The sequence below is a fragment of the Schistocerca cancellata genome, chromosome 8 (assembly GCF_023864275.1).
Source record: "Schistocerca cancellata isolate TAMUIC-IGC-003103 chromosome 8, iqSchCanc2.1, whole genome shotgun sequence".
Lineage (NCBI taxonomy): Eukaryota > Metazoa > Arthropoda > Insecta > Orthoptera > Acrididae > Schistocerca > Schistocerca cancellata.
Window position 1 is genome coordinate 91,769,832 of NC_064633.1, and position 26,136 is coordinate 91,795,967.

General features: G+C 40.5%; 1 protein-coding gene across 18 annotated transcripts in view; it reads left to right on the top strand.

Annotated features, from left to right (window-relative positions):
- Positions 1 to 26,136, top strand: part of LOC126095287 (cytoplasmic dynein 1 intermediate chain) — a 197,842-nt gene that overhangs the window by 152,470 nt on the left and 19,236 nt on the right. For all 18 annotated transcript variants that reach the window (XM_049910054.1, XM_049910055.1, XM_049910056.1 and 15 more), the window contains 5 exons: positions 1,018 to 1,174; positions 2,849 to 3,103; positions 4,110 to 4,227; positions 4,394 to 4,625; positions 14,839 to 15,164. In XM_049910054.1, coding sequence (XP_049766011.1) covers positions 1,018 to 1,174; positions 2,849 to 3,103; positions 4,110 to 4,227; positions 4,394 to 4,625; positions 14,839 to 15,164 — 1,088 coding nt within the window. The remainder of the gene's footprint in view (positions 1 to 1,017; positions 1,175 to 2,848; positions 3,104 to 4,109; positions 4,228 to 4,393; positions 4,626 to 14,838; positions 15,165 to 26,136) is intronic.

The following is a 26,136-nucleotide window of genomic DNA, read 5'->3' on the forward strand; positions in this document are numbered from 1 at the left end:
TGTGCTGATTCAAGAGCTTCCTCCTTGAAATGTTCCATGTTCATATTTGCGCCAACAGGTGAGAGTGGACTCCCCATGGCTACTCCTTCTGTCTGCTCGTAGTATTCACCGTCAGCGCATGTCTGAAAAGGTTGGTGGTCTCTTCGTCAAATTTCTCGGGTGAACATCCTGGTATGAGTGTGCATAGGACACACTATTTTGGAAAGTTTTCACTTTCTACATACCACCCTCACTTCCCGAGTTCGAAAAATGTAATGGAATAATTTATTAATGCTGAGTGTTGATGAATGTTACATCAGCAACATTTAAAAAATGTTCAAAGAAAAGGTAATTTTTGTGTAAGAAGCTCATTACTTCAGGATATGGTGCTCATAAAGAGCATAGTTAAAGATATAAAACAGCAAAATTTGTAAAATGCAAAGAGTGTAAAGCATTCAGTCAAAAATGTGTCTGCAGAATGTTTCTTCAATTTCAGATGACTTACCTGTTGACAAATTTGCAATTGTGATTTGTGCAAGAATTCATTGGCTAAATTTACTTCTGTAATCATGGAAAAGAGTTGTCTTTACATTATCGTAGCTAATCTTGTGATATGATACTTCTGTGAAGTTCCAACACATCCTGGTAGCTAAACTCTCGGTAGTGTTGGTAACGAAACAACTACCAAAAATATCATTTGGTGCCATTAGCAAAAGAAAAAACATTTCACAGTCACATACAACAAAGATAAGTTATGGGAAATTCAGGATTGCAACCTGTAGTAATCTGAATCTTGAACAATTCTTTTGAGTCCTTTGAGCAGATAAAATTGTCACACTGTCCAGTCTGAGTACTTCTCATTTATTTAAAAGGACATAACAAATGACACAGCTTTTCCCGTCAATGTAGTTTTGTTAATAGCCTTGTGGTTTTAGTGATAAGGTAAGTGGTTTTCAACTAATGTTTGTTTTGGCATCAGCTGTTATTCTTAATTCTGAATAGTATTCATTGGTTTATTCAAATTATTTTGGTTTTTAGTGCGTGAATTGTCAGAAGAAGAGAAACAAATGATAATACTTTCAGAAGACTTCCAAAGATTTTTTGATCGTTCTGCTCGTATAATGGAAAGAGCATTGTGTGAATCTGTAGACATATATACAGATTACACAGGTGTCACAGATAATGAAGAAGGAACGTAAGTATTCAGTAAAACTAATTTTAAATTTTACATGTTTTATGAAGAATGTGCATTTTCGGCTGTAACTCTATGTATGGCATTCTCATTAAATGACCATTTTGTAGAAAGATAATAAAACATGTAATTTAAAAGGTAGTGTAGTATGCAGAGATCAAATTTTAGGTATTAACATGAATTTTTGAAATGTTTTCATGTTTCTTGCACATTACTGTAGGCAAAGTGAGAAAAAGTACATTTTTAACTCTCTTCGAGACAAATGAGTGTCTACAGGAAACTTGCAACTGAAGCTCAGCTACAATGAACCATTCCTATCATTAGCCTTGTGATACAGAATACAAGTGACTTGTACACTTTGTATTGTCTGCTGCACATATTGCTTACAAATATTGATGTGCAGCTGAGACTGGATCAATGAGATCTTAATCTTAATCTCAAAAGCAGCTACAGGGAAAAAATGAAGGATGAAAGGTATAGTTTGAAGAAATAATGAAAAAAGTGTCAAAGTGAGACAGATGCTCACAAGGAGAGGGAAATGTTGCAAAATGTAATGAGAACATGGTAGAAAATAAGAATATGTGAAAGAATGGAAATGGCACATGTATAAGAAAACCTTTTGAAATTAAGATTTGTGAATGGCAAAAGTCATATACATACTGGGGAAATTCTCTTATCTCTGAAAATTCTAGTTGTTAAAGAACAACCTAGGTGACTGGGATGGTGAAACAAATGTCCAGATCCTTTCGTTATATACCAAAGGGTACTCAACAGCAAATTGTTGCATAGAAAACTCTATGGCCATACATTCTTACTGAAATGGTACTGTTGACAATGGATTTTCTACTTTTCATTATTTGAGTTAACAATTTCTGAGACTATTGAATTTCTTGCTTTGTAACCTTTTGCATTGCCTGTGATTATTATTGCATTGTTGGTACCATTTGAGATATTCGGCTGATTATGAAGGCAAAATCAAACATGAAAAGAATATGTTGCAACTCCACACTTTCTCTATGTGGTGGGTAGCAGACATGCTAAATGAAAACACAGCTAAAAATTTAAGCTTTCAGACAAATCTGCCGGCCGCGATGGTCTAGCGGTTCTAGGCGCTCAGTCCGGAGCCGCGCGACTGCTACGGCCGCAGGTTCGAATCCTGCCTCGGGCATGGATGTGTGTGATGTCCTTAGGTTAGTTAGGTTTAGGTAGTTCTAAGTTCTAGGGGACTGATGACCATAGATGTTAAGTCCCATAGTGCTCAGAGCCATTTGAACTTTCAGTCAAAAAATCCTCCTTACAAAATGGAAAATGGTCACACTTTCATACAAGTACAACTTGCACACACATAGCCACTTTCTCTGGCTGTTGTGGTGCTTGGAGACAGTGGCCGTGTGTGTGTGTGTGTGTGTGTGTGTGTGTGTGTGTGTGTGTGTGTGTGTGTGTGTGTGTGTGTTTTCTGTTTTCAAAGAACATTTTTTTTTTTTTTTTTCTGAAAGCGTAAATATGTTGGAGTCTTTACATTGTGGCTTTCTATGATTCAGTGCTTCCTCTTATGTGGTGAGTAGCAGTCTGTCCTTTTCCTAATATTGTTGATTATGAAGGCATTCTTTTGTAGTGTTGTTTTTAAAAATGTTCTGTATGTATATTCACCTACAAAGCAGCAATCCTCATTTACAGGGATGAAAAATCTAATGCAAGGCTCTCCCTTAATCGTTGGTTCTATGATGAGCGCTGGTCTCGTAACAGATGTGTGACTTCAATGGACTGGTCCCCACAATTTCCAGAACTTCTTGTTGCAAGCTACCACAATAATGAAGATTCACCCAATGATCCAGATGGTGTATGCCTCATATGGAATACAAAATTCAAGAAAAGAACTCCTGAATACATATTCCACTGCCAGTCTCCAGTGATGTCATCTATTTTTGCAAGGTAATTTTAACTTGACCAACAAGTACCATTGTAGATGTTCTTAAAAATAAGTTCAATAGAAATATAAAAATGTAACTGACAGTTGAGTTCCTTGTGAGAAGTATCAAACAACAGTTGATACTATATAAGTGTTGTAGATTTTCTCCGGGTGCAGTACACATAAATTATCAACTATCATCTCATTAAAATATGTTAGTAGTTTTCATTCATTTAATTGACAAGTTGACATTGGCACTGTTTCACAACTGCTGATAAAAAATCACATTGTTGCATAAATGTCAATGTATAGTTGCAGTTTCCATAAAAAAAATTCTCAAGAATTTGTGATATGGAGGGAAGTGTCATCTAATCAATGTTGTTAAAAACCACGTGTGTTTGGATCATAATGTGAAAATTGCCACCTGTTTATTAGAATATATGAACAAATTTCAACATTCTTGCATCAAATGTTTTAACCCACACACCATACATTTCTACTACTTTGTGGTTTGTATTTCTCCCTGTGCCCTGTTTACTAAAATTGTATAAGAGATGGATAAATTGCTAACTTGAGCTTCTTTGAGCATTTGGAAGGGAGAAAGGGTATTAATTAACGTCCTGGGATAATGCGACCCATATAGCTAAACCTGCAGTCTGTCAACACAGTGGGGAATATGCTCACTTCTACACACACTATGAATACCTCTGAAATAATTAATGTTGATTGGTGTAAAATGGAAGGACTAACAAAAAAACTAAAAGTAATTGTGATTTGTGATTTTTCTGCTCATGCTTGTGTATCATTATTTAAACTCTGAGTAAATACAAATTTTTAAATGCTACTGGTTGTATACCTCTTTATTGCACATTTGTTTACCTTCCCTACTTCTCTCGTGAATACAGTGCTCATATTACTTTAAAGACACAGGTACATTGCTACTTTAATCTACTTGTAACCCAATATTTACAATTAAAGTGATGAAACAATGTTTTAAAGTGTTTGTACATTCCCTTTGTTTGATGCCAGATTCCACCCAAATCTCATTCTTGGGGGCACCTACTCTGGACAGATTGTGCTATGGGATAATCGTGTTCAGAAGAGGACACCAATTCAACGAACCCCATTGTCATCAGCAGCTCATACAGTGAGTTAGATTTTAAGTCATACCATTCTCAAACAATATTACCCTGTGTTGTAGAAGCCTAATAAAAATGGTATACAGCTTATTGAAATATTCTGTATTTAATCTAAAATGCTGCAAACTCATTAAAACTGGCAAATACATAGGTCATTATTGTATTTTTTTCTAGCATCCTGTATATTGTTTGAGTGTAGTAGGCACTCAGAATGCCCACAATCTCATCAGCGTGTCTACTGATGGAAGATTATGTTCTTGGAGTCTTGACATGCTGTCAAAGCCACAAGAAACACTGGAACTGCATCATAAGCAAGGGAAACCAGTTGCAGCTACTTGCCTTGCATTCCCACATGGTGATGTCAACAACTTTGTTGTTGGCAGTGAAGAAGGAGCTGTATATTCAGGTGAATTCCATTAATGTTTTATTTACTAATATGTTCAGATAATTAATGTTTGATTTAATTGAAAGAGTAATGGTTTGATAATTTCTCAGCTGTGTTACTAGATGTATCAGACAAATTACTTATGTCAGGCATTAAAATATGAGCTAAACACATACTTTCCCGCAAATAAATTGTTTACATATGTTCCTTGTTCAGAGGAGAGGAAGGTACAGATGGGTAACAAGACTAGAGTAGCTAGCAGCATGAGGTGGGAACTGTCTCTGTAACATGTCCTTTGTTCACATAACCCCCATGACCTCAACTCTCACTATTTCCATTACTCCACCTGCCTCTGTCCCCTTCCCCGCTCCCACTGTAGCCTTCTGTGCCCCAGACTCACCTCTGCTTCCCTTCCCCCTCCCCCCACCACCCACCAACAGGCATTACAGTGTCTTCCCCACATATAGTGCTATTTGTCCCCCTCCCTGTCCACACTTCTTCTGTATCTCTACTATCCACATCAGCAGAAACTACTGCTCGCCGCAGTGGGCCACAGCACCTGAAGATGACAGTGGCATGTATGCATTAGTTCTGCACATATGAACCTGTGGTTGTACGTTTCTTCATCTGATGAATGACTGCCATCAAATGCCTCCTCCATGTAGGGATTAGCACTCTCTATTTTACAGTTCACGTGAAAAAGTAGAACTACAGACAAAGAAATGGTCCATTCAGACACATGAAAATCTATGCTGCAATCTTTTACATGGAGAGAATACACCAGAATAAATGCACCATCGATATTTTAGCTGCTAAGACACACTTTAAGTGTTTCAAAAAAGTTTCTTACTAATTTTTGCTGCATGAAGGACTGCTAAAAGCAGTAGTTTGTACAGCCCTTTCTGCCTTGTGCACAAATCAGCAGAAGCAACCATGACAAAAGGCTACAGTGCTGTGAAGAGTAAAATCCAGAGTAGGCATACAGGAAATTGAAGTACGTAAACAATACCTAAAAGTAACATAATATTAATTTGTTGAGTAATTTCCAGTTCATATTGACAGAGTCACTGTTCAGGTGTAATTCGTAGAAAGATAATGGTAGAAGAAAAAAAATAGTATCCAATAACAGTCAGTTCCCTTCAGTTGGGATGAATTTCTTGAAATGGAATATGTCATATTCATATATCCTTTTATAACAGTTCGTAGAACACACTTCTTATGATAATTTTTGAGGGTTGTATAATTTGCTAACAATTAAACAGTTCCTTTTCCATTCACTACAGTTGTCACAAAAAGATATCGTGTCTGTTGAATGACGAAAACAAATGTTTTTCTTACACCATGCACGCTTGAGGAAATCTAATGCATTCAGGCACTTCACAGTAATTATTAGTTTTGTTTAGACATAATGAATGAAATAAGAAATGATCCTGGTCATTGTTCTACATATTGTCCCGCATACCAAGCATACTTGATCATTCATAAAACATAGTGATAATAACTGATAATGTAAAAATGACTGAATTTTAGGAATGCTGCTCCACTGATAAACCTCATATGTCAAAGAGCTGTTGCAAATTATGTTGCCTGACAATTTCCTCATAATTGCATCCACTGTGTGGAACAATTCTTCAACAAGAGATTGAATCACATTACGTGTTGCAGGTGGAATCTGCATTATTTCAGCAGCCTTTCCATCGTCCTCCTCAAAAACAGATTGTTGTTATTTCCAAGCCATAAGTACAGCAAAAGTAGAGAATTGTTTTCTGCAATTAGTCAGTTACAATTTTTTTTCAACCAAGCAGTCCTTTTACAATTTTGTGTCCTAATTTGCCCTGAATGTCCTAAACAAGATATAAAGATGGGGATACACTAATCCATTCATACTTGGCACTGGTGTTATTGAATGAAAATGTGTCAAGGCGTTTATAGAGGGCACAACTAACTGCTTTTTCCTCCCCTGAAAGATAAAGTACAGTTTGCATGCAGATCTTTAATGAAATCCCCCTGCAGGTTCATGGTTTAGAATAGGTTCGAGGTATTCCTGCCTGTCGTAAGACTATAAGGAATCTCACATGTTTCGGCCTTTATGTGATGGTCCCCTGTTGGGTTTGACCTCCATCTTTCTCAATATTCTGAAGAAGGAACCAATTAGGATAGGGCGCCTTACATGGTGCATAGTGTCCATCGTGCATTGATATCTTTAACGCACTTTCTCATCGTCGCATTGCAGTCTTGCTCATTCTCCATCTCTAGGGTGAGGACCCCACCCTGGGTGCGTTTTCCACCATGCCCTATGCATTGTCACTTTCTGCACCGACGATGACCTGGACGTCTTAGCACCTCATATCCAGCACGGTAGCCAGTCTGTTATGGTGGGGCCGCCATGTACCCTGTTGGTTGTAACCCCCTACCAACACAGGGATCGCTCTGCTGACGCCTGCGCCGTTAACTCCCCACGTATGCCGTGGAATAGATGCCTGTCTCCCTGGGGCATCAGGACTCCCGACGATTGCCAGCCTGACAGGTGGCCCTTGCTGAGGCTGGGTGGCACCCATGGGGAGGGTCCCCTGGTTGGAGTGGATGGCATCAGGGCAGATGACATAGCATGATACGTAGTATGTCATCTCTTGCTTGTGGTCTAACTCCAATGCTAAGAAATATGACCCCAAATCATTCCCCTCCCTGGCCACACATGGGAGGAACGCGAGTCTAAGGATGGCAGTAAAGCTTATTCACCCCGATACCTCGTATGTACGAGTGTTGATGGGGAATCTTTTATGTCCATGAAGCCTCAGTTTTTTGTGGACGATTAGGAGGACAAGATAGGGGAGGTGAAGGGCTTGTCCAAAATGCGCTTTGGGTCAGTCTTGATAAAAACAGCATCCTCTGCCCAGTCATGGGCTTTACTTGCTTGTGCCAAGTTGGGGCATGTTTCTGTTACCATCACACCCCATAAGACCTAAAATATGGTCCAGGGTATTATATTAAACGAGAATCTTCTTTTACAGCACACCAATGAGCTGCACACCAATTTAGAGTGACGAGGTGTTCATTTCGCCCGGCATGTCCATCGGCGTCCGAGGGATAAATCAGGTTGCCACTGGTGCTTTCATCTTGGCCTTTGAGGGTGACACATTGCCTAAGAAGGTCAAGGTCATGGTCTACCGCTGTGACGTTAAGCCATATATCCCTCCCCCCATGTGGTGCTTTAAGTGCTGGAAGTTCGGCCATATGTCTTCCCACTGTTATTCCAGTGTCACGGGTCGAGATTGCGGACGTCCTTCACATCCCAATATCCCATGTGCCCTGGCCTTCCATCTGTGTCAACTGCGGAGAGCATCATTCCCCTTGCTCATTCCCCTTTTACAGAAAGAGAGGAAAATCATGGAATATAAGACTCTGGACCAACTGACCTGCACAGAGGCTAAGAGGAAATTTGAGCGCTACATCCTGTGGCTATGACCTCCTCTTACACCGCTGCTACGGGAACAGTTGTCGCCCATCAGTTCCTCACATTCCTGTTGCCTCTCAGAACCAGAAGACTACACCTGCCCTGTTGATGGTGGTGGGCACTTCCCTCCCTGTAGCTTCCGCACGACCTACTTCGGGAGCAACACACGACCCTCCCCCCCCCCTCCAAACCAATCATCGGGGATATCAGTCTCCTCCTCTTGCTAGGAGGGGGTCCCTTGGGTCACTCCCTTCCCAGGTTCCTTCTAGTAGGAAAGACGACACCCGCCAGTGGCCGAAGAGCTCAAAATCAGCTGGTCGTAGGGTTTCACGCTCATCCTCAATCCCACAGACTGAATCAGTGAAGCCCTCCCAGCAAGGGAAACCCAAGGAACGTCGAGAGAAATCCAAAACAAAGGTCCCCAACACCAAGGGAATTGTGGTGGCACCCACACCACCGCTACCTTCAAGCTCTGTGTCTGTGGATGAGGTGGAGATTCTAGCATCTGCTGAGGACCTAGATCTAGCCGGACCCTGAGACAAAATGGATACAGACTGCTCAGGCAAAAAGTCGGCGACAGCAAGAGACCCTGAGGCGTAAACTGCCTCACTGAATGTTCCATACCTTCTTAGTCTCATGATGACATCGTCCTCCAGTGGAATCACAGTGGTTTTTTCCACCGCCTGGCTGAGCTAAGGCAACTGGTTAAGCTTTACACCTGCTTTCTGCATTTCCTAGCAATGCAGACCTCTGCCCTCTGCAGCTATAAGGGATACTACAGAAACTGTAGTGACTATAATCAAGTGCCAGGTGGAGTTTGCGTGTATGTCCTAAACTCAGTCTGTAGTGAAACTGTGCCCCTTCAAACCCCTCTTGAAGCTGTGGTTGTCAGAATAAGGACGACACAGGAAATAACTGTCTGCAATGTATATCTTCCTCCAGATGGTGCAGTATCCCTGAATGTATTAACTGCATTGATTGATCAACTCCCTAAACCTTTCCGACTTTTGGGAGATTTTAACACCCATAACCCCTTGTAGGGTGGTACAGTGCTTATTCGCTGAGGCAGAGATGTCGAAACTGTATTGTCTCAGTTCAACCTCTGCCTCTTAAATACTGAAACCACCACACTTTTCAGTGTGGCTCATGATAGATACTCGGCCATTGATTTACCAATTTGCAGCCCAGGAACTCCCATATATCCACTGGAGAGCACATAATGACCTGTGTGGTAGTGACCACTTCCCCATCTCCCTGTCGCTCCCCTGGCATCGGGGCCACAGACACCCGCCCAAATGGGCATTAAACAAGGTGGACTGGGAAACTTTCACCACTGCTGCCGCTGTTGAATTTCTCCCATATGATAACATCAATGTGTTGGTTGAGCAAGTGACTACAACAATCGTTTCTGTGGCAGAAAACATAATCCCTCTCTCTTTAGGGTGCCCCAAAGAAAGGCAGTCCCTCGGTTGCCAGAAGTTGCTGAAGCAGTTAAGGAGCATCGGTGAGCTCTACAGTGGCAGAAGCGGCACCCTTTCCTAGAGCACCTTGTAGCATTTAATCGCCTCTGTGCCCGAGTTCACCAGCTTATCAAACAACGGAAGCAGGAGAGTTGGGAGAGATATGTCTCAACCATTGGGTGCCACACATCACCTTCCCAAGTCTGGGCAAAGATCAAACATGTTTTCAGGTCCCAGATCCCAACTAGTGTTCCCAGTGGTAACATAAATGGCATGTTACGTAACGATGCAAACGTGATTGCCGAGCACTTTGCTGAGAACTATGACTATGCTCAAGCCTCTGCGTCAGAGAATTACCCCCCAGTCTTTTGCATTCTCAAACACCAGCTGGAAGGGAAAATACTCTCATTCACTACACGCAACAGTGAATCCTATAATGCCCCATTTACCAAGTAGAAGCTCCTCAGTGCCCTTGCACATTGCCCCGACACTACTCCTGGGCCAGATTGAATCCACAGTCAGATTAAACGTCTCTCGTCTGACTACAAGCGACATCTTCTCGTCATCTTCAACATGATCTGGTGAGATGGCGTCTCCATCGCAATGCTGGGAGAACACCCTCATTCTGGTGCTCAAACCCAGTAAAAACCCACTTGATGTGGATAGCTGTCGGCCCATCAGCCTCACCAACATTCTTTGTAAGCTGTTGGAATGTATGGTGTGTCGGCGGTTGGGTTGGGTCCTGGAGTCATGTGGCTACTGGCTCCATGTCAGGGCAGCTTCCACCGGGGTTGCTCTACCACTGATGATCTTGTGTCCCTCGAGTCTGCCATATGAAAAATCATTTTCCAGACGCTAACACATGGTTGCCGTCTTTCCTGATTTATGAAAAGCATATGACACCACCTGGCAACATCATATCCTTGCCACATTATACGAGTGCGGTCTCTGAGGCCCGCTCCCAATTTTTATTAAAAATTTCCTGTTGCGTCATACTTTCCATGTCCAAGTCAGTGCTTCCCATAGTTCCCTCACATCTAGGAAAGTGGAGTCCAGCACTGCTCTGTGTTGAGTGTGTGTCTATTTTTAGTGGCCATTAATGGTCTAGCAGCAGCTGTAGGGCCGTCTGTCTCACCTTCTCTGTATGTAGACAACTTCTGCATTTCACAATGCTCCACCAGTACTGGTGTTGCTGAGTGGCTCCTACAGGGACCCATCCACAAGGCGCAGTCATGGGCTCTAGCCCACGGTTTCCGGTTTGCGGCTGCAAAGTTTTGTGTTATCCACTTCTGTTGGTGTCATACCGTTCATCCGGAGCCAAAACTTCACCTTAATGATGATCCACTCACTGTAGTGGAGACATATCGATTCTTATGACTGGTTTTCGATAACAGAGTGACTTGGCTTCCTCACCTTCGTGAGCTTAAGCGGAAGTGCCCTCCATTCCCTGAGCAACACCAGCTGGGATACAGATCACTCTATGCTGCTGCAGCTCTACAGAACCCTTGTTCAACCCACCTCGAGTATGGGAATCTGGTTTATGGTTCGGCAGCACCCTCAGCATTGCGTTTACTTGACCCAGTGCACCTCTGTGGCATTCGCCTTACGACAGGAGCTTTTAGGAAGAGTGTGGTGACCAGCGTCCTTGTGGAGGCTGGAGTCCCTCCATAGCATGTTAGCCATGCACAACTGCTGGCCAGTTATGTTGCACATGTTCGGAGTTCTCCTGCACATCCGAATCACTGTCTCCTTTTCCCACCCACGGCGGTTCATCTCCCACAATGACGGCCCAGGTCAGGCCTTCCAGTTGCAGTTTGTGTCCGATCCCTTCTTTCTGAACTGGAGTCCTTGCCTTTACCACCTATACTTGAGATCCATTCACGTACACTTCCGTGGCGTACACCTAGGCCACGGTTTCGCCTGGAGCTTTCACATAGCCCCGCGGCTCTCTGCTGCCACTTCCTCTCAATTCTTGACATGTACTGAGGCCACGAAGTGGTTTACAGTGATGGCTCAATGGCTGATGCTCGCGTCAGCTTTGCGGATGTCCGTGGAGGACATACTAAACAGCATTCTTTGCCTGATGGCTGCAGTGTTTCCACTTCTGAGCTGGTGGCTAAATCTCGTGCTCTTGAGCACTTCCATTCATGCCCTGGGGAGTCGTTTCTTCTGTGTACTGACTTCTTGAGCAGCCTACAAGCTATCGACCAGTGCTACCCTCGTCTTACTTTGGTAGCGACCATCAAGGAGTCCATCAATGCCCTGGAATGGTCCAGTCGTTCAGTTGTGTTTGTCTTGGCCCCAGGTCACGTTGGAATCCCAGGCCACAAACATGCCGACAAGCTGGCCTAACAGGCTACGTGGAAACTACTTATGGAGATTGCCTTCTCTGCAACTGACCTGCATTCAGTACTACGCCACAAGGTTTTGCAGCTTTGGGAGACAAAATTGTGTAACCTCAGCATGCACAACTAACTGTGTGTTATTAAGGAGACTACAATTGTGTGGCAGTCCTCCATGCTGGCCTCTCGCAGGACTATGCGGTTCTCTGCCGGTTCTGCATTGGCCATGCTTGGGTGACACATGGCTACCCCTGCACCGTGATAGCCCACCTCAGTGTTGGTGTGGCACCCGGTTGACAGTGGCCCATATCTTGGTGAGCTGTTTTTCTTTGGCTGCCCTGTGATGGACTTGTTGCGATTAATTTTAGCTGACAACGCCTCATTGGCTAATTTATTTTTATGTTTTATATGTGACGGTGGGTTTTATTATTCTATATAAGTTTTAGTACATGTCCTTTGTCCCTTTGTGTTCTCCACTCTAATACTTTTAGGGTGGATGTTTTTGCTCTCTTGTTTTTACCCCATCTACGTGTTTCTTGCTTCTCTCTGTGGTTTTCTTTTCCTGTTTTGTCCATGGTAGTGTTGATTGTCCTTCTGTCATTCTTCTGGTTCCTTCTTTCTCCTGTTATTGTGCTATACATCTCCTTTCTTTTCCTTGTGTAATTATTTTACAAGGAACAAGGGACCAATGACCTCGCAGTTTAGTCCCCCCCACCCCTCCCCCCTCCTTTTAAACCATCCCCTCCTCCTTTCACGAAACCCAATTGATCAGTGTTATACACAGTAGTTGCAGAGATAACAGCAAGCTTCACCTTCACATCATTTGTGAATTTCTCTTTAGTATTGCTTGTTAATGGTTCTCCTCTACATGTTTATTTGAACATGTAATTTTGTAACTTCCTGTACTATATCATTTTTGAACTCTGTTTAACCAGTAGTTCTCCACTGATAATGGTGTGTAGTATCTGACAAGTTCCCCCCTCCCCCCAACCCCCATCCCCCCCCCCCCTCTCTCTCTCTCTCTCTCTCTCTCTCTCTCTCTCTCTTTTGGTGACTAATTCTTATTTCATGTAATTCTTTCTTCCATTTATACACTCCATGCTTAGACTTTATGAAATGAAGCTGGCTTTGCAAACTGCTTAACTTTAAACATTTTCTCTCTCCTTTGTTCAATCAAAAATTAGAGTTTTTGTTGTCACTGAAAGCTATTACAGTACAAGTTTTCTTTGGGCTAGTAAGGTATCCTTGTTTTGGAACCTTGATGGCAAAATTATCATTGTTTGAACCACAATTCATGGAATTGCTGGAACTGTTTCCTATTTTGTCCAATGTTTCCACACTTTTAATGAAATGTCAACATTGTTAGACTGACTGTCCAAGAAGTTCAGTAGGAAATAATACCTATGTAGGTTTTCAGGAGGGATAGGTGAGTTCAATTGTGTACCACATTATCACATTTCATCTTTGCAAGATTGAAAATGTTAATTTGATTGCACATTTCTTAAAACTCTGGAACTTGCACAGATACAGATGCTGATAGCAGACACACACAAAGAAAGCACAGTGTATATCAATTGAATTTTATATCCACTGTTAACACTTATCAATACTGCAAAAGCATCTGGTATCTTGTTGACTGTGGGTAGTAAGTGAATTACAGATATGAGTGACCAGTATTCACAATTGCGTTAGAGAATCTGAATTTTGCTACTATATCTGTTCATTGATTCTCTGTCAAACAAGGATACGCTCAAGCCATTTTGTACTTGGGCAGTCTGCTAGAATGCTGGTAGTGGTGCACAGTACTCCAACCCTGTAGTGGGCTAAAAATTTGACAAGTTTGAATATTAAAAAACTTTGTAATGCTCTTAGCAGCTAAAATTTTGCAAGTGCGTATCTTTAGGTGTATTGTTCCAATGTAAAAGTTTCAGGGCATGTTTCGACATGTGTGATTGGACCATTTGATTGTAAGATTAATAAGGAAAAAGCGTTAAAGGGTCAAAACTCTGCCTTATGACCCACAACTCTGATGATAGCTTAACAGGCTTACAGTTGATTCACAATATACAGTTTGTTTTAATCTCACAGAAACACATTACATGATTTTTCTGAAGAAGAAAAAGCCAAGGTAATTTTTAGTTAGTATTAATACATCATGCAAGAAGAGAAATGTTACCAGATTGTACTTGCCAAAGTGAATTCATTCCCATAACAAAATGGAATTAAAGTTTTATGAATTTCTCTCATGTATATGTTTATGCAGCTGGCAACAGTTGCAAACTTCGATCAGAAGATGGTTGTTATCCACCGACATCAATAGTCTGATGACAATATTGATCATTGACTGGAATTAATGAATGAGATTGAATTTTTATGGTTTAATAAGTAAAATAAGGTAAACGTGCCAGTCACCTATATTGGACCGATGTATGGTTCATGTAAACACATTACAGAAAACAGTATTCACACTAGCTTTTGAGCTCTGTATAGTTCTGTGTGTAAATGTTCATGACTACCTGCCATATTCACTGTATTTCGTAAATAGGCTATCGTAATTAACAATTTTGTCCCACAATGTTTTAGTTCAGTTACTGTTTAATGCTAATGTTCTTTACATGTAATTAGAATTTGACTTTGAAAGATATTTTACATACATTACTAAAACATTGCATTTTTAAAACTGTCTTCAAATTTCCTAATGGAAAAAGACTGCTGAATAAACTGTGGTTGTAATTTTGTATCTTCTGTCTTATATTTATGTCCATGAAAGTTGTATCTTTATCAATGAAAAGGTAATTTACTAAAAATACATATTGGGATACTATTTGCTGAATAGCAAATAATGTAGTACTGTCTTTATATGAGAAAAAACTAGGTGGGTGGGGAGCATGACGTGCTTGCTATCGTTTGACTGTAATGTAGTATGACATGAGACTGTAACTAAGGAGCAATGAATTTAAAAAAAAAATTCTTTTCAGCATGTCGGCATGGCAGTAAGGCTGGAGTTACAGAGTCCTATGAGGGTCATCAAGGGCCTGTTACGGGAATCTCTACTCATTCAGTGCAAGGAGGCATAGACTTCTCACATCTATTCCTGACCTCATCTTTTGACTGGACTGTCAAGTTATGGAGCCAGCAGGCAACAGAAGGGAAAGAAGGAAAGGACAGGAGACCATTGTACTCTTTTGAAGACAATGGTGATTATGTGTACGATGTTGCATGGTCACCTATCCATCCAGCATTGTTTGCTACTGCTGATGGTACTGGTCGGCTGGATCTTTGGAATCTCAATCAGGACACAGAGGTAACTTCAGTGCTTTCAGCTCTGAAAACAGTAAACTGTTCATACATCTTGCTGTTTGATACAGATCTACTGAGCTTAAAGCCTGTGTAATTATCCCACTAACAATGACCATTCTCATATGTAAGAAGAAACTCATAATGGAATAAAAATAACCCTAGGTTTGAGACCACGAAAGCTAGAAACATTTTGATGTGGAGATTGATTCAGGATGATTGATTCAGTTTCATACTTTTATGTATCGTGAGCTGGACATGAAAGGGGGCTGATGTAATCTAAATTTTGATACACTGATATGGCAGTCTATGATATTCCATTGTCTCTGTTGGGTTTTGTGACTTACATCTTTGTGATAACTGAACTAATTCCACAAATGACAGTGTGTGTCTCATGTTACTAAGTTCACTTCAGTTGAAACATATTTTTAGTTCATCCAGTACTGATTGTAGAGGGAATGTAAACAGCTACTTAGGCAATTCACCCCTCCCCCCATCCACCCACACAATCCATTCATTTACTGAGAAGTCATCAACAACAACAGTCAATGAGGAAGATGCTGTTCTCTACTCCACTAAAATTGTTTGCATATTAAAACGAAGTCTGTAAACTTTCTTCAATGATATTGGGAAAACATTCATATCCACACTGTCCTTTTTATTCTCAATTAATGCAGGGTATTTTGCAGTCTCCAGATGCAGACATTGTATCCAGTGTGAACATTTGTATCTGTTAATTTTCCCACCTTTTTGCTAAAATTTTGTGTGGCAGAGAAACAACATAGTAAGTGGTGAAATTATATACTTCTCAACTATGGAATCAAAAGCTTGAAACATTCCTTTGTTTCTTCTCTGACCCAGGAAAGGAATCACTAACATAGTAGGAAAATGATTACCTCTTTCTTTGTATTGACCAGACATATAACTACTGTTCATTCCAAACAAGCATTGTACATATGTGACTTAGTGTCAGGAGACAATTAATGTGTGTGTAAGGTGGTAACCTATTTATAGGTCGGGGTGAGGAAAGTGGTAACATGTAAGCAATACTCTGGAATTGGAGATCATAAGTGGAGTGAGTACAAATCTAATGGTGTGGGTTACATACATTAAAAATCAAAGCATAGCTGTTACCTCAATGCTATAACAACTTCCTTTCTGCCATAGTTCTGCAAGTATGACAAGTCTAATAACAGTAACACTGCAGTTTCTATATACTAGTCAAGTTGTTCTCTCTTACTAAAGTGTGCAAGAGTGTAAGGTTAATCATGAATTACTATGATCAGTTGTTGGGGTCAGATGGCCTTTAATGATACTGAATAACAATATTCACTGTAACCTTTCAGTGATTGTATTGGTATATAATAATCAAATGCCCTGTGATTGCATATGTAGCAGCAGTGATGCGAATCCTGGGTTGTATTTGCAAATTTGTGTACTTGCTCTCCATTCTACACTAGTATAACCTTTGTGTTTCCAAAAATGGATGCAGATGAGTTTCCAGTCAATAGGCAGGAACAGAGACTTGACACTTCAGACGTGAGAGCTGAGTCACCGAACCTAAGGGCATGATGACTTCAGAGATGTCATAGGACCTGTTGGCAAGTTTAAAGTGAGTTAATAGAGCTCACTTCTGATCACTACTCTGGAACACACGGAGAAATTTCAAACAAAATTGGTATGAATGTAATTTGTCTCAAAAATAAGGAATCAGGAAAAAACATATTATTCTGTAAGATAGCATTCCACATTCTAGATAGGTAGGTGCACTGGAGAATTGTGAAAAAGGAGCAACATAGTTGAAGTTAGATATAGTGGGAATTAATGAAGATCGTTTGAAATTACAGTGGGGATTAGTGAACTGTGGTGGCTGGAAGAACAGGAATGAATGGTGAGATACGGTCAAGGGTCAGGTCAGTACAGGTTTACCAAAACAAAATCAAATAGGCATAATACAGGAGTAGATCTAATAATGAAAAAGTGAATGGGCCTGTGAGAGAACTTCTATGAATAGTGTAGTGCACACATCTTAATATTGAAGGTAGAGGAAGCCAACCCCCCCCCCCCCACCCCCACCCCCCACCCCTCAGTATTACAAGTTTATATGCCTACTAACTGTGCAGATGATTAGGATATTGAAAGAATGTATGACAAGATAAAAGGAACTCTTAAAGTAGTAAAGAGAGATGAAAATTTAGTTTTCATTGTGGCTAGAATTCAACAGTAGGGAAAGAACAAAAAGGGAAAATAGTAAGACATCATGCACAGGGAAGAGAAATGAAAGAAGCAGGCACCAGGGGCCAAACTGCACAATAACCCTGAAAGAGTGGTTCGGTGTGGGGCGGCAGAGGGGTGAAGTGGACTGCAGTAGTCGTCATGGGGTTGTGGACCACTGCGGCTGCGGCAGGAATGGAGCCTCTCCATTGTTCCTAGGCCCCCGGTTAACATACAATACAATACAGTATGTACGTAGTTCAGGGAGGCAGTATAGAAGTTCGTAGCTGTCCTCATTTACGTGTATTGAGTTATAATTTAGAAGATAATATAAGAAGGTGAATTGATCTCACTTCTTGATTATGTGGAAGAGTGAATGATAACGAGAAGGTAATTGTCAACACCTTTATCTGCAGTTTGTTAGGAGGCAAAGTCTGAGCCAAGGCATACGGATTCAGGTTACAGACTGGCGGGACCCTGATTAATAATATGTAAAGGCAACCAAATATTCAGTAAACAACACTCATTATATGTAAAATGAGTGTTCAGCCGAAGCCAACCTGATACACTTCAATGAGAATGCTGAAAGATGGAAAGAAAATGTAGAGGGTCTGTATGAGCAAAACAAATGGGAAGACAATATCATAGAAAGAAAAAAGGAAGTAAATGAATATCAGATGGGAGGTAAGATACTGCAAGAATAATTTACATGTGTCAAAAATGTAATTATTCCTGTATCAAAAAGAGAGATGCCAACAATGTTAATAAGTCATAGCTGTGGAATTCTAAGAAGAATTAAGTACAGAAGAATGGAAAAAATTGTAGAAGTTATCTTGGGTTCTAGAGATGAGAGGAGTGCACTAGGCCATCCTGACCCTACAACTTATCTCAGAACTGGCGTGTTCACCAATCTGTGAGTATGAGCTCACTCAAACTCACGCCACAGCAGTGAGAGACCTACCAGCTCACAGCAACTAATGGTGGGGAGGGAGGGGGGCTGGAAGCGTGGGAAGAATCAGAAGGATGTAGGCAGCTGTTGTCAGTGAGTCTATTCTGTGTTAATTCTTCATAGATTTATCACTTCATGCAGGCTTTAAGACTATTGCATTGATTATAAATGACAGCGAAATGAAATGTACATTTCTTTCAGTTGATGACGTGAGGAATGTGGTGCAGCTAAGTATGAAGCCTGGCATTTCTTTACAATCAATGCAGACTTAAGTCAGTTTTGTTTTTAGCCAAAGTTTAGATGGCCATTACGTGTATTTTATGACTATTTTAATCACACATTAAAAATTGAAATACTGCGTGTCAGTTAATACTGCTTATTTTGATTTTCACTAAAGCATCGATGTCTGGTGCCACTTCCTGAGCACTACTAATGTGAAGATAAGTTTTTAAATTGAAGTCTGTCATTGTAGTAAAAAATTGCTCAAACTTATTACTGTAGCTAGACATCATACTATAACAAGTTGTAAATTTATGTTGGTGTGTCTGACCGTCACTTCGGAGTTCCTAACCTGGCCCTTATGCTGCTTTTCATCAATTTCAAATGGGCTACTCTCCACTTTAAGTAATGTGCCATAATTATAAATGCTTGTATGTAAGACTTTGGCAAAAGTAATTCTTGGTCATTCCTCTAAAGGTAGTACAGAGTTTGTAATCCCTTTGCCACATAGTGACATCTACCCACACTATTTTACTGTGAGTGTTTGTGCTCACGTAGCGACCTCCTGACCAGGCCTACCTTAGAAGATAGACTGAAGGAAGGCCTACGTTCGTAGCATTTGTAAGCTTTGAGCATATTGACCACTAGACACTGCCTGAAATTCTGAAAGTAGCAAGGGGAAAATTCAGGAAGAAAAAGTTCCTGTACAACTTGTACTGGAACCAGAGTGGAGTGACAGGAATCAGTGCCCATGCAAGGGAAGCATTAGTTAAGAAGGTAGTGGGACAGTATTGTAGCCTCCCCATTTTTATTCAGTCTGTACATTATGCAAACAGTAAAGGAAATCAAAGAACATTATTTAAAACCATTTTTTTTAATGTAATATTGTCTACATGGCCTATTTGTGCAATTCTGTACATACACTCTGTGTTTCATTTTTTTTTATTTTTAGTAAAAATTTTGCAGTTTGCCTTTGACAAGGCACAGAAGTGGTAAAGGACTTGCAAGAACAGTTGAACTGAATGGATTGTCTGTTGAAAAAGAGGTTATAAGATGGATGTCAATGTAAAACAAGGTTAATTGAATGTAGCTGAATCAAACCAGGTGATGCAGTAGAATTAGATTATTAAATGACAATCCAAACGTAGATGGGTTTTCCTGTTTGGGCAGCAAATCAACTGATAGTGTCCAAAGTAGATACAATATAAAATGCAAACTGGCAATAACAAGAAAAGTGTTTCTGAAAATAAGAAATTTAACATGAATTCTTTTATGAAGGTAATTGTGTGGAATGTACCGAAGTGAGATGTGTACAGTAAGCAGTTCAGACAGGAAGAGATTAGAAACTTATGAAATGTGGTGCTACAGAAGAATTCTGGAGGTTAGATGCATAGACCTGATGAAATAACTGATGACAAGATGTTAAATGAAATTGAGAACAAAGAAATTTTTTGCTCAATCTCAGTAAAAGAAGATACCACTTGATAGTACACATCCTGATGCATCAAGGAATTGTCAGTTTGATAATGGAATGAAGTATGGGGTCTAAAGAGTGTTGAGGGAAGCCAAAGCTTGACTGCACTATGCAGGTTCAGATGAATGTAGATTTTAGAAGTAATGCAGGGAAGAAGAGGCTTTCACAAGATACACTAGTGTGAAGAGCTTACATCACACCAGTTTTCGGACCGAAGGTGATGCAGCTATACTACCGCCACCACCACCACCACCACCACCACCACCACCACTGTGTACAACAAAGTTGTAAATATCAGACCTCATTTCTTCTTTGTTGTGTGCTGAACCAATCACTGTTCTTTTGCTTTTTATTCTTTTCATGGCATGAGAAATATCCTTGCTGTAATGAATAATACCACACCCCATTAAACAAGTAAATCTGTGTAGATTTCTTAGTGGGATGATGATGAAGCATTATCATGTCAAATAATATTAGTGCTGTGTAAATTCATTCATCCCTATTTCAAAAGTGTGGATGCCTTGGAATTTTGTTTCAAGAGATTTTATCCAAAGACAGGCCACATAATGCCACCCCCTGTTATTCATTTTGTGAAGACTGGTCCTAAGTTTTGAACTCTTCTGGCTATATCACATGACCACCAATGGTGTGTTGCACCTTGCCAGAATGTTCGAAAAGTCTCTTTCATTTTGTAGTATCAACAGTACAAGGAAAAGATAGATCACTACTTACCTTAAAGGTGATATGTTATGTTGCATACAGGCACAACAAAATTACACTTCCACATCAGCTTTTGGCCAAGGCCTTCATCAGAAAAGGAAACACGCATGCATTCATTCACATTTGCAAGCGCACCTCACACATGCACAGCCACCATCTCTGGCAGCTCGGACCACCATGCCAAGAAGGGACATCGAACAGATGTGCAGAACTATAGACCTATATCTCTAACGTCGATCAGTTGTAGAATTTTGGAACACGTATTATGTTCAAGTATAATGACTTTTCTGGAGACTAGAAATCTACTCTGTAGGAATCAGTATGGGTTTCGAAAAAGACGGTCGTGTGAAACCCAGCTCGCGCTATTCGTCCACGAGACTCAGAGGGCCATAAACACGGGTTCACAGGTAGATGCCGTGTTTCTTGACTTCCGCAAGGCGTTCGATACAGTTCCCCACAGTCATTTAATGAACAAAGTAAGAGCATATGGACTATCAGACCAATTGTGTGATTGGATTGAAGAGTTCCTAGATAACAGAATGCAGCATGTCATTCTCAATGGAGAGAAGTCTCCCGAAGTGAGAGTGATTTCAGGTGTGCCGCAGGGGAGTGTCATAGGACCGTTGCTATTCACAATATACAGTGGATGACATCGGAAGTTCACTGAGGCTTTTTGCAGATGATGCTGTGGTGTATCGAGAGGTTGTAACAATGGAAAATTGTACTGAAATACAGGAGGATCTGCAGCGAATTGACGCATGGTGCAGGGAATGGCAATTGAATCTCAATGTAGACAAGTGTAATGTGCTGCGAATACATAGAAAGATAGATCCCTTATCATTTAGCTGCAAAATAGCAGGTCAGCAACTGGAAGCAGTTAATTCCATAAATTATCTGGGAGTACGCATTAGGAGTGATTTAAAATGGAATGATCATATAAAGTTGATCGTCGGTAAAGCAGATGCCAGACTGAGATTCATTGGAAGAATCCTAAGGAAATGCAATCCGAAAACAAAGGAAGTAGGTTACAGTATGCTTGTTCGCCCACTGCTTGAATACTGCTCAGCAGTGTGGGATCCATACCAGATAGGGTTGATACGAGAGATAGAGAAGATCCAACGGAGAGCAGCGCGCTTCGTTACAGGATCATTTAGTAATCGCGAAAGCGTTACGGAGATGATAGATAAACTGCAGTGGAACACTCTGCAGGAGAGACGCTCAGTAGCTCGGTACGGGCTTTTGATAAAGTGTCGAGAACATACCTTCACTGAAGAGTCAAGCAGTACATTGCTCCCTCCTATGTGACTTGCTTGTGTGAATGAGTTTGTTTGTCGGGGGGTGGGGGGGGGGGGGGGTGCATTTCCTTTTCTGATTAAGGCTTTGGTCAAAAGCTAATGTGTAAGTGTCTTTCCGTTGTGCCTCTCTGCAACGTAACATATCAACCTTACAGTAAGTAGCAATCTGTTGATATTCCAACATGGAGTTCCCATTGTTAAATTTTACTTTAATTGTGTATTTGAATGTTATGTTTTGTTAGTAACTTAAACACTGTAGGGCTTGCAGCATAATATATGTCAGAGTATGAATTTTATATTAAAACTGATGACAGTTAGCTGCTGAATTTGATTCTGTTCTGCAGGCCTATTTTGGCATTAGTGGCCTTGTGTAGTACAACTTACCATTAATATGAGCGATACTGATACTTCCTACTTCATGGTAGGTTAGAAGATGTTTGACAGTTTTACTTAATGTCTTGTACAACAAAGCAGGTGGATCCTTTCCATCTGTTGTGTTCTTCTTCCCCTCCCCCAATATATTCAGTATGATCTTGTATGTAGAGTGTGCACAATACCTAACTTTATTATTTGTTACATTATTTTGTTTACTTATACCCATTAACGTGGCTTTTTACCAGGAAACTGTGCTAATTACAAAATAACACTAATTTAAAACTTTGTTACCATTGTTCATTTGTAAACACTAATCTAAACCTTCGTTACCATTGATAATGTTGGAAGCGGAAGAAGTGAATTAAAATTTGTGCTGCGGCTGAGACTCGAACCCGGATCTTCTTGCTTACTAGGCAGATACGGTGACCATTACACCACCATAGCATTATGTTCAACATAGCTGCACGAACTACCAAAGTCAAATACCCTCCGCAACACGAACTCCAATTCACATCTCCCCTTATATTGTCACTATTACCAGGGCTCTCCGACACTGGAATAGCACCCCAGCATTGGACGTAATGGGGAAGTGCTGTACTACAGGTGATCGTATAGATCTTAAATTAAATTTTCCCTGCCGGCCGCTGTGGCCGAGCAGTTCTAGGCACTTCAGTCTGGAACCGCGTGACAGCTATGATCGCAGGTTCGAATCCTGCCTCCGGCATGGATGTTTGTGATGTCCTTAGGTTAGTTAGGTTTAAGTAGTTCTAAGTTCTAGGGGACTGATGACCTCATATGTTAAGTCCCATGGTGCTCAGATCCATTTGAGCCATTTTTTAAATTTTCCCTGAGACATTTAAGTCTTTAATTTATCTATGATAACATTCATTTGTAAAGATATATTTGATTACTAACTTTCTGATGAAGTAGATAAACCGTAGCAGTTATACAGCTAATATTAGCAAGATTTGTGCTCATTTGGTTTCACAGTAATTAATTTCCTTAGTTAACACATTATTAGTGGAATAGAATTCCGAACCAAACAACATAATTTAATAGAGATTATTGTTGTATCTAAAAGTCCTTGATGAGAAAAATCTTACTGTACTATTAATTTACTCAGAAACGTAAATTACCACTTTTACATCTATATCTACATCTATACTCTACAAACCACTGTGAGGTGCATGGCAGAGGGTATGGTCCAGTGTACCAGTTACCTGCTCCGTTCATGTATGAAGTGCGGGAAGAATGATTGTTTGAATGCCTCTGTGTGTGTGTGTGTGTGTGTGTGTGTGTGTGTGTGTGTGTGTGTGTGTGCACGCACGCACACACGTGCAGTAATTATTCTAATCTTATCCTCATGATCCCTGTGTGAGCAATATGTAGGAGTTGTTGTATATCCCTAACGTAATCATTTAAAGCCTGTTCTTGAATCGTTGTTAATAGACTTTCTTGGTATAGTTTATGTATGTCTTCAAGATGTGCCATTTCAATCCCTTCAGTATCTCTGACAATCTCCCCTGAATTAAACAAACCTGTGACCGTTTGTGCTGCCTTTCTCTGTATACGTTCAATATCCCCTGTTAGTCCTAACTGGTACGGGCCCCACACATTTGAGCAATATTCTAGGGTGGGTCGCTCGAGTGATATGTAAGCAATCTCTTTAGTAGACTGATTACACTTCCCCAGTATTCTACCAACAAACTGGAGTCTACCACCTGCTTCACCCACGTCCAAACCTATGTGATCATTCAATTTCATATCTCTACAAATTGTTACACCTAGGTATTTGTATGAGTTGGCCGATTACAACAGTGACTCATTGATATTATAGTTGTCATAGGATAGTACATTTTTTCATTTTTTGAAGTGCACAGTTTTACATCTCTGAACATTTAGAGTGAGTTGCCAATCTTTGCACCATGTTGAAATCTTATCAAGATCTGACTGAATATTTATGCAGCTTCTCTCAGATAGTACTTCATTATAGGTAACTTTATCTGCAAAAAGCCTGATTTTACTATTAATATTAAATCTTCAATTGTAATTGGTATAAACATAGTAAACAGCAATAGCCTTACGTGCAATTATTGCAAACTTACAAAAGAGGCAGGGTGGAAACCATTATTAGTCAAGCTGCAAAAGGTTATGGTAAAAGCATGTTGTTGTTGTTGTTGTTGTTGTTGTTGTTGTTGTGGTCTTCAGTCCTGAGACTGGTTTGATGCAGCTCTCCATGCTACTCTATCCTGTGCAAGCTTCATCATCTCCCAGTACCTACTGCAGCCTACATCCTTCTGAATCTGCTTATTGTAGTCATCTCTTGGTCTCCCTCTATGATTTTTACCCTCCATGCTGCCCTCCAACACTAAATTGGTGATCCCTCGATGCCTCAGAACATGTTCTACCAACCGATCCCTTCTTCTAGTCAAGTTGTGCCACAGACTCCTCCCCAATTCTATTCAATACCTCTACATTAGTTATGTGATCTACCCATCTAATCTTCAGCATTCTTCTGTAGCACCACATTTCGGAAGCTTCTATTCTCTTCTTGTCCAAACTATTTATCGTCCATGTTTCACTTCCATACATGGCTACACTCCATACAAATACTTTCAGAAACAACTTCCTTGCACTTAAATCTATACTCTATGTTAACAAATTTTTCTTCTTCAGAAATGGTTTCCTTGCCATTGCCAGTCTACATTTTATATCCTCTCTACTTCGACCATCATCAGTTATTTTGCTCCCCAAATAGCAAAACTCCTTTACTACTTTAAGTGTCTCATTTCCTAATCTAATTCCCTCAGCATCACCTGACTTCATTTGACTACATTCCATTATCCTCGTTTTGCTTTTGTTGTTGTTCATCTTATATCCTCCCTTCAAGACACTGTCCTTCCGTTCAACTGCTCTTCCAAGTCCTTTGCTGTCTCTGACCGAATTACAATGTCATCGACGAACCTCAAAGTTTTTATTTCTTCTCCATGGATTTTAATCCCTACTCCAAATTTTTCTTTTGTTTCCTTTACTGCTTGCTCAATATACAGATTGAATAAAATCGGGGAGAGGCTACAACCCTGTCTTACTCCCTTCCCAACCGCTGCTTCCCTTTCATGTCCCTCGACTCTTATAACTGCCATCTGGTTTCTGTACAAATTGTAAATAGCCTTTCGCTCCCTGTATTTTACCCCTGCCACCTTCAGCATTTGAAAGAGAGTATTCCAGTCAACATTGTCAAAAGCTTTCTCTAAGTTTACAAATGCTAGAAACGTAGGTTTGCCTTTTCTTAATCTTGCTTCTAAGATAAGTCGTAGGGTCAGTATTGCCTCACGTGTTCCCAATATTTCTACAGAATCGAAACTGATCTTCCCCGAGGTCGGCTTCTACCAGTTTTTCCATTCGTCTGTAAAGAATTCGCATTAGTATTTTGCAGCTGTGGCTTATTAAACTGATAGTTCGGTAATTTTCTTATCTGTCAACGCCTGCTTTCTTTGGGTTTGTAATTATTATATTCTTTTTGAAGTCTGAGGATATTTCGCCTGTCTCATATATTTTACTCACCAGATGGTAGAGTTTTGTCAGGACTGGCTCTCCCAAGGCTGTCAGTAGTTCTAATGGGATGTTGTCTACTCCCGGGGCCTTGTTTCTACTAAGGTCATTCAGTCCTCTATCAAACTCTTCACGCAGTATCATATCTCCCATTTCATCTTCATCTACATCCTCTTCCCTT